This window comes from Rhinoderma darwinii, chromosome 3 (assembly GCF_050947455.1).
Source record: "Rhinoderma darwinii isolate aRhiDar2 chromosome 3, aRhiDar2.hap1, whole genome shotgun sequence".
Taxonomy (NCBI): domain Eukaryota; kingdom Metazoa; phylum Chordata; class Amphibia; order Anura; family Rhinodermatidae; genus Rhinoderma; species Rhinoderma darwinii.
The window spans coordinates 20,061,709-20,071,662 of record NC_134689.1 but is presented as its reverse complement, the minus strand read 5'-3'; the positions used below and the strand labels follow the sequence as shown (position 1 = coordinate 20,071,662).

Sequence of the window (9,954 nt, the reverse complement as noted above, 5' to 3'; positions counted from 1 at the left end):
GAACACACGGCGTAAACACTGCGGATTTTCCGCAACGGGTTCATTGCAGAAAACCTGCAGCATATTACAGTTGCAGCCGTGTGGTTGAGATTTCAACAAATCTCATCCCCAAACTGCAGAAAAATGCAGCCGAAAAACTCATAAATTGACCTCAACTGCAGCATGTCAATTAATACGTAATCGTAGAGTGGTGTGTGTTGCGGCGGAATCACAGCGTTTCCGCCGGAAAAATCACAAGTAAGGAAAAAAATAATAAAGTTATACTTACCCAGAGTTCCCTGCCTCTTCTCCAGTCTGGCCTCCTGGGATGACGTTTCATCCCATGTGACCACTGCAACCAATCACAAGCTGCAGTGGTCACTTGGCCTTCAAAGTCATCCCAGGAGGCCGGACTGCACGCAAAGACGGAGGGGGTAAGTATGAATTTATTTATTTTTCCGGCGCTGCTTTACGCAGCGGAAAGTTTGCCGGAAAAATGCACCACAATGTGGTGCGATTTTTGGGACGGCATTCCCTGCGATGTTCAGGGTTGATACACTGCGATGCTTGACACAGCGTATCCACCCAGAACACGCTGTGTGTTCGTATCCTAAAAGGGTTTACCGAAGGTTTTCTGCCATACAAGTGACATTTATATACTTTGCCCCGACTAACCGATAATCTGGCTTCTGTCAGGTTCTATTAAAGGTCTTTTACCAACTTTGCCTTAAAATAACTTGACCTTTTGTGGTGTCTAAAAGGTTTTTCACTTCATTGTGTTCTTTACTATGTTAAACGTGTTATATAAGACAACCTATTATAAAAGTATTCAGACAAAATGTTTCATCCCATATATACATCCCTATGGACTGTTGTCTGGTATTGCAGGTCAGCCTTATTAACTGATCTGCAGTACCAGACAGATCCAATGGATAAGATTGGCGCTATGTCTGGCCGAAGTTAGGACCCAACAGTCGGACCTGGGAGAGGTGTGCCAACGGTCAGATCTGCACTGATCACACAATGGTGGCATATCCTTAGGATATGGCATCAATCTTTAGTTTCACACAAACCCTTAATCCCTAAACAAAAAGTACTCTAGATTTTTTGCACAATAAGACAGTCATGCAGTAAAGTGAATCTGCTTTTATTCACATGATTGAAAACATATACTGAATAAAAACTTGTAGCATATTACAATCTAAGATGTAACAAGAATCTTATCATGATAATGAGTATAGTATTGTAGCAACACATACAGCCTTACGGGACGTACCATTAAGGGTATGTTCACACGGCTCATTTTCAGACGTTTTTCGGGGCGTAAGCCTCCCCGAAAAACGGTAGAATAACACCTCCAAACATCTGCCCATTGATTTCAATAGAAAAAACAGAGGTTCGTTACGACGGGGCTTTTTTTATCTGGCCGTTTAAAAAAAAAAATGGCGCGTAAAAAATGCATGTCACTTCTTGAGCCCGTTTTTCATTGTATCAATAGAAAAACAGCTCAAAAAACGCATTGATGCTTAAAAAAACAGCTGAAAACAGCTCTGTATTTTACAGCCATTTTTGTTTATTGTGTGAACATACCCAAAACGGAACCTGTCAGCAGTTTTTAGGTCTCAAAACTGCTAATGGTGATATAGGGTGGAAAAGGGCATTGTAAATATACCTTGTTTCTCGGCCATGCAAGTTGCATGACCAAGCAAATTATGTTTCAATTCTGCGGTGCGGCGGTCGAAAGTGCCACCGAGGCAGGACTTGATGTGCAAGTGCCCCTGCTCTGCAAGCCCCGCCCCTCTGCTCTGAGTGATGGCTTTAGTAGTCTCCTGATTGGCTGCTAGAGCATAGTGGCACTTGCGACCGTCGTTTTCTTGGTCATGCAAGTTTAAAATGCCACCTCCTCCCCCCTATATCAGTAGTTGAGGCTTCAGAACTGCTGACAGTTTCCCTTTAAAAGAATGCTGTGTCTTTGTCAGAATATAGTTATGATGTATGTATATATGCAGGTCCAACACTAGCAATACACTTGTTTTACACTTCAGAAATATACGGTAAGATAACATAAATATTTGAAGAAAAAAAAAAGGGTTAAATAAATATAATGTTAAGGTTATGGGGTCTTCTACAAACCTACTACTCGATCATAGCAGCAAAAGAGATCACTCCTATGGTTCGAAGTCAGATACACATCTACCGAATAAAACACAATACTTCAGAGAGATCTACCAGTAGAAATACAAAGCCCGAGTCTGCACTACTGCTATGTCCTTATGACAACACTTTACTATTCTCATATGTGTTGTCATAGGGACACTGTGCGGATCCAAATCACCATTCACATCAATGTTCACATTCTAATTGTATTGAATATTGGCAGTTACATGTCTACATATGTGTGCTTATTGATGTAGATGGTGATTTACAGCCACACAATATCAGAGTAAGGACCTACTCGCAGTGCGTTTGCAGCGTCTCTTTGCCATAGGCATGGGAAAGGTCCCAGCGCATACACCGAATGTATCCATAGACCCCCATTTACCTCCTAGTTCACTGTATGGAAAGACGTAGTTAACTGCGCTACTCCATATAGAGGAATCCAGTAAAAAAAAAAGTTGTGTTTTGTTTTTTGTTTTTTACAATGGAAGCCTATGGGTGACATATACCACTGTGTCTACTGGCGCATAGCTCCGATGTACAAATTGCCAACACAGTGTGAATAGGCCCTTAGCTATATATATAAAAAAAACTTAGAATTTCACCGAAGGCCTTTCTACGTATTCCTTCTGGCGGGTCTCCTTTAAGTTTTCAACCAAAATAACATGTTTAGCAAAAGTTATGCTTGCGTCATTTCTCATACAGACTGGATAATTAAAGGAGAACACACACACGCTCTATACAAAGCCCAGTTAGCAGGTTTTTCATGATCCAGCAGTTCAGATTATGTGAAGCCAAATTCTCTACATAAGGTGGTATAGGGGTTTGTGATAGTATTCCTTTTAATAGTGGGTTTAAAGTGGCTTAGCGGTTAATAGCTAGTATACCTGGTTGTCTAGGGGGCAAGCACGTTTTTATTAACATTGATTATCCTAGGGTGAGAATGGGTTCATATATAATATCCCTGGAGGTCTAGGTTGGTATAATGATTAACACGATATTATATAATAATTACAGTATATAGTTGTTATTATTACATTATTTAACATGGTGAAGGGTCGTCTCATGAGGAGAACTCCTTTATAAAAAAAAATAGCTGGTGCGCTGATCAGGTGATCGCTGCAGTTTGGCTTCTCTACCCCGCCAATCAGATGTTATGACCAAGGGAAGCCACGACCAGCCTTCAGTTTCCATGTAAAGAATGGTTGTCAGTGTAATGCATGGATGCGGCAGAGCAGTAGTCGCTCTTACAGAGTGGCTCACCTATCCGGCCCATAAAGGGGAACCCATATAGGGCATATGCACAGGGGCTGTTGTGGTGAGGCAACCCATTTAATTGTGGTAGTTTAGGGCGGGAACCTGTACCTATCCAAATGGGTCCAGAATTCTTATAGGGGGTCAGGGTTCTGCTTTTCTGATACAGAGTTTCAAATCCCCTGCTTCCCTTCACACAGCCATCCAGTTAAATGGTTACATTTAGTCTGCCTGCAGCCACCACTAGGGGGAGCTCACTGCATAGGAATTCATACAGCTCCCTTTAGACGGAATAATAAATCAGTCCACAGTGACCTCTCCCTAGTGGCAACAGAATTATTTTAGTTAATTTTTTCTTTTGAAATACTCAGAGGGGACTTTCTGGTTACTAAACCCCCCACCCACCCTAAGGTTTGCCCCCTGTCTATGACAACTCTGAATTGCCGAGGCCCAGGAAAATAAGAGTTGTCATGGGGACACAGGCAGAGAAGCCTTATTCTGTTTTCTAAACACGCTATAGGGGCTTTTATATGGAACTTGTGCTCCTTTAACATGTCGTTGGTCAAGGTTATGAAATTATTACCGAAATGCACCACATCCTTCTTCATTCTCCATATCCAACTATAGGGTCCCACTGAATATACTGAAACCCAATATAAACCTACGTGCAGCCAATTACTTTCCATGGTGACATCTCTGTTGTCAGTCATATTCTGTTTCTAAAATGATACTAAGATATTGAACAGAACACAACGTGAGGATCTGAAGCTGTGGAATATACGCACTTTGTATATGGTTAACAACTACAGAGCTGATCACAAGGTATTTGGAAGAACCCATGACTGCTCGGCCTCCTTATTTTCTAGCAGCAGTCCTGGAGACAGTCCTACTGGTACATAGAGAAGCGTTGGAGGCGGCAGGAATGCAATAATAAACACTCTGTCGTAACATTTTTTTTTCCTTTCGCTAATGCGCTTACAGATCAAGCATGAAAGCTTTCTGGCCTATGTCGCATTGAAAAGAACAGACGGGTGGACATCACAGATATCGTACCACTTAGAGTTTATCTTCTTCCGGGGCCATAGTCCATTCAAAGGTAGCGACGCGTTGACTTGTCTGTCTTGGTCTTTCACCATTTTCCAATAATACCGGTCTTTGATGAAAAATGTAGCTTGGTAGGTGTAGGAATAGTAGACAGCGTTAATGTATCCTACAGGATGGTCAGAAGGGTCCACTGGTGGGAAGACGTCCGTTATCCGTTTCGGAAAATTATCACTCACCTTGTTCTTCTCTACACTGAAGGCAGTTACCTAAAACAAATGGTTGGAATTAGACTTCTATACTGGGTGTTTGGAAATATTGGAAGGGTTTATTGCTATTATTGTGTTTATATTGTCTTATTTTTATATCTAAATAGGTCCAAAATTCAGTGCCGATTAATGGAATAATATATCTTACTCCAAATCCCTGCTTCCCTTCACATTGCTAGGGAGTTAACTAACAAAATTCTTGCTGCCTGCAGCCACCACTAGGGGGAGCTTACTGAAGACAGATTCAAATAGCTCCTTATTGAACTCCTCTTTAGTGAGCTCCCCCTAGTGGTGGTTTCAGGCAGTTATAATTTTATTGTTGCGTGAAGGTTAGAAGGGGATTTCTATAAGAAAAACAGAGCATCTACCCTTATAAAAAATATCGAAAAATGAATCCGCACAAATGTGGTCCCATTTAGACTGTTTTGCTATGTTGGGTTATGTCATCCGGAAAACCCCTTAATATGATGGATATCATATAGAGGGATCCACTGCTCAGGACCACCTTGGCAAACGGTCACCCATTCATTTGAATGGGAGCTGGAGGTGTAATGAGCAGCTTCATCTGGCAATACCGGATTCTCAGGGGGGTTCTTGAAGCCGGACCTGCAGCTATCAGGTGATATCCTGGGCAGGTTCATTCTAAGGCTATGTTCACACTGAGTATTTTGCCAAGTTTTTTGACGCGGAAACCGCGTCGCAAAGCTCGGCAAAAACGGCCCGAGAACGCCTCCCATTGATTTCAATGGGAGGCGTCGGCGTCTTTTTCCCGCGAGCAGTAAAACTGCCTCGCGGAAAAAAGAAGCGACATGCCCTATCTTCGGGCGCTTCCGCCTCTGACCTCTCATTGACTTCAATGGGATGCAGAGAAAGCATATTTCGCGCTGTTGTATGCCTGCGGCGCTCAATGGCCGCGGGCGAAAAACGGCGCGAAAATCGGCGTGCAGGGAGAGGAAAATCTGCCTCAAAGTTCCAAACGGAATTTTGAGCCAGATATTCCTCCCCCAAAATACTCCGTGTGAACATAGCCTTAGAAGGGGCTGTGCCGCTTGGACAATTGCTGTAATAAACTCAGGTTGAGAAATTCTTTGATGTACACAAAGATCCAAAGCTTTTTATCTTTTTGTCTTGGGGGGGAAAAAAATGTTGGGGTTGAATTTTTCTGAATTTGCTGCCATATTGTCTACATTGTTGTAAATATGAAGACCTGCTATATTTGACTTTATTTCGATGGACGCTTAGTACACATGTTCAACTGTCCATATTCCGGATATAACACCTGGACCCCATACGGTTCTAAGTAGAACTTAGGGCTCTTGGGTGCTGTAAGTACGGTTCGGTACGACCGCGGAGGATCGCGGGTGTTACATCTCAAAAAAAGGAAGATTAAAGTGGTTTTCCAGCCCCCATGAAATCTTTTGCAAACTGGTGACAATGATATAAAATAACAAAAGGTGTAGTACGCATCTCACCAATCCCCTGCTATCATCACGCTAGCGCTTACCTGGCCAGTCTTTGTTTACCCGGCTCCATCAATCGCGTGTCGTCTTGGCACGTGGCCGCTTCAGCCAATCATATGGAGACGTGTCAACGCCACTGTTGTCACTGCTGCAGGCACTGATTGGCTGCAGTCAACACATGTCGAGACAACACGTCATCGTTGGAGCCGGGTAAACAAAAAATGTCAGGGACCAGGGAAGTGTTGGTGCAACGGCAGTGGGAGATGAGTAAGGTGAGCATTACTCCTTATGTTATTTAATACCATGGTCAGCCATTTCCCAAAAATGTAATGGGTACAATAGGCTCATCTGACTGAGGCTCAGATATGGTGCAACATGTGGCATTTTCTGACCAGCGGCCAGGAAAATAGTGTCTGAAGCTACGTAATGTCTATATAATGACATTACCAATACTGAACGTGCAGTATGTGTAGGGTATTCTATAGATTATATTACATACATTGTATCCGCTGAAGAAGTATATGAATCTGTCCTTCTTGTCAAAGAAAACTGCGTCCACAGGACTCGGGGCTCCTGGAAAGACGTCCGAAATAAGTTGAGGATACTTATTTTTTTTCCAGTCTTCAGTATATGCCATGTCTTTCTCAGGGTCATAACGCCAAACTTGATTACCTTCCAATTAAAGAAATATCCGTATTAAGCATTAAGTAGTCACCATATTAGACTATATTGCAGCGCTGTACAGAGATGTGCCTTGCTCCAATCCTATTCTGTAGCTCTCAGTACGTTTTGTGATGTAGACTGTAGGCTAGCACGTTTTGAAAGGGGACAGTCATAAAGCAACTGTCATAAATAAGGGAGTTGTCGACACTTTTGGGGCATGATTAACTAATAAAGGAGGGTGTGCTGTTCAGCAGAGGCGTAGCTAGGGGAGAGTCTGGTGGGGCATTTATTTCAGGTGAGGAAGGGGCTCCACTGGCAACAGCAACAAGAATTAATAAGGTTTTAATAATAATGGGGGTAATTACTTCTTTAGCGGCAGACTCACTTTCAATGGTGGAGGAGGGCAGACTGCTCCCCAGTAGGAGCAGTGTTGGCGCAGGGCTGACTGGTTATAGGTCCTCCGAACTACAATTCACATTAGTATACAGGAGCTTGTGTTTATTACTAGAGGGACATTAACTTTAAAGGCTATGTCCACATTTGCAACCAATTTTTTTACTGCTCCAATGCATCTAAAATGAAAATGAAACAACTTTGCAAATAGTCTTGCCTAAAAAGTTCCTACAGATTTGTGTCTACAGCTCCTATACAGACCTATGTGTCTCCATGGTAACAGACTACAAACGCTGTGTAGTCTGATCCTACAGTCATTCTCCATTCTATCTGTCCCCTACATCTTGCTAGTATACATTTGTAGAGTACAGATGGAAGAGACTAGGACTGCACAGTCAGACCACACAATGTTTTATGTAGTCTGTTACTAGGAGCTATAGACACAAATGGTAGGAAATGTATAATCAACATGGTTGCTTCATGTTAGATGCTTCATGTAAGATGCATTGGAGCAATTAAAAAAAATGTGATTGTTTAGGTTGACATAGCCTTTAACTTCTTAAAGCAGTAACTAAAATATAAGATTTGTTTGTGTAAACTAGACAGATTTGCCAAAACGAAAGACAATGTCCTATGATAATATATTTAATTGGATCATTAAAAGTCCAAGATTGGTGACAACAATAAAGGACCTTTTACACGGCCAATTATCGGGCAGACAAGTGTTCACAGAACGCGCGTTGCCGATAATTGCCCTGTGTAAACAGGGCAGCGATCAGCAGGTGAACGCGCAAACGCTCCTTCATCCGCTGATCGTATCGCTTTAAAAAAAACGGAAACATCGTTGTCGGCAGCACATCTCCCTGTGATAATAATATATGGGGACGAGCGCATGTCCCCATACATAGCTCCTTGTGACATGAGCAAACGAGCGCCAATCAACGAGCTGTCTCGTTGATTGGCACTCGTTGCACCGGCCAAAATTGGCCGGTGTAATAGGGCCTTTAAATCTTCTTTTTCTCTATGTGTTTTAGGCTTTTAGAAAAAAGCAACACCTCTGAGAACACCTGTGGCTGACTAATAAATGAGTCACTCATATAATTTATCACCGAGTTCTATCGATGCAGGAATGCTATGTACTTTTTGGCAGCCTTGCATTTTACTGAAGAAAGAACAAACAGACTCTTGACCAATAAGATTCTTATTGTTTGATTTCTCTTAATGAAATGTCCTTAAAGGGGTCCTCCGCTTTGGTCAGTCGCAGTTGTTATAATGGACATTCGACAATAAGCGGATCACAAAATGTCCTCCTGCTGGGACCCCCACTGATCAGCTGTAATCTGTGGGGAAACCTGGCAGTGAGTGTTCAATTTCCCTGCAGTGCCAGCACAGGGAAAATGAAGCATTACACAGTGCCCATTCCAGTCTAAGGATTCTCTGCGTAATGCAGGACAGGACAGGTCCTCCAGAGCGAGAGACACTCTTTGTAACTGCTCTTAACTCTGGCCACATGATGAGAATCCTAAACAAAGGCACCTCTTCTATAAATTCAGAATTCCCAAATAGGGTGTATGAAAATGGGTTTTCTATACTTGGCAACCTATTTAAAGAGGGCTTGTCCACTATAAACAACCATTTTTTCTTAGAAGTGTGTCTCGACCAACCCTGATTACAGGTTGTCCTGCTGCTGGTATCCCCAGTGATCTGCTGTAATCTGTTAGGGAACTTGGCAACAAGTGTTCAATATCCCTACAGCACCACCGCAGGGGAAAATAAGCATTACACAGGTTTCATTCAAATCAATGGGCTGTTCATGTAATGCACTGGTCCTCCAGAGTGAGACACTCAAAAGTTTGGCTAATATATAAGGGGCCTTCACCTTAATTAACTCAGAATACCCTAGTATGGTATTTGAAAATGTGTTTTCTAAACTAGAAATGCCCTTTAAATGTTGCCCATGTTCTAGGTAGTTTTTGACATTAGCATTAAATGGGTCCATAACTTCCACAATATGAGATACCTTTTACTGCTAGTTTGGGTAAAGTAAGTGGCAACTTCTATATACTACAAAAAGATATTTAGAGTGGTTGTCACTTTGTTAGATCCATTCACTGATACCCGATGTAGAGGACCCACATTACAGCTCAATTGTGGTACAGGCCATGCAGTCTGAATCTAATTTTCAAGTAAAATTGCTTTCATGTTTCGTAAAAGAAGTGTATTGGAAAAAACATGGGGGATTTTCGCATCCTTGGGTAAATCAATGATCTAGTAAGACCTTCCACCATGCAGGAGTAATTTCGATTGTCCCACTACAGTATTCCATAGTAATAAGGAAAGAATGTATAAACCTAGTCATTAGGTTAATTTTACATACCTTTAAAGAAATATTGTGCATCAATATTCCAAGTCCAGACATGAACATAAGCATCAATGTTGTTTTGAGGGAGACCTTTCCAGCCTGTCTTGATGGGAAGAGGGTCTCCAAACCTAGTTCTGTTACTTTTGTTTTCATACATCCAGTACCAGCCGGTCTTGAAGAAGTAGGTGTTGAACCTGTAGAAAGCTTCCCCACGTGAATTACGTTCCTTCCTCACCCAATCAAAAATGGTGCTAAAGCTTCCATCACAGGCACCTGGTGGAAGAAAGACAGCAACGTAGCATGAGTACAGAAGAGCATATTCTTTGGAGAGGCTGTTTGTTGGCTAGAATATAATGGTAGCTAATAATAGACAATG

The 9,954-nt window shown here is 42.1% G+C and overlaps 1 protein-coding gene across 2 annotated transcripts in view; it reads right to left on the bottom strand.

Moving 5' to 3' along the window:
* Positions 1 to 1,110: 1,110 nt before the first annotated feature.
* The window catches only part of LOC142748807 (matrix metalloproteinase-21-like), a 44,571-nt gene continuing 35,727 nt past the window's right edge, over positions 1,111 to 9,954 (bottom strand). For both annotated transcript variants that reach the window (XM_075856086.1, XM_075856085.1), the window contains exons 6-8: positions 9,594 to 9,851; positions 6,660 to 6,832; positions 1,111 to 4,700 (exon numbers count right to left, since the gene is read on the bottom strand). In XM_075856086.1, the coding sequence (XP_075712201.1) occupies positions 4,395 to 4,700; positions 6,660 to 6,832; positions 9,594 to 9,851 (737 nt within the window). In that variant the 3' untranslated portion in view covers positions 1,111 to 4,394. The remainder of the gene's footprint in view (positions 4,701 to 6,659; positions 6,833 to 9,593; positions 9,852 to 9,954) is intronic.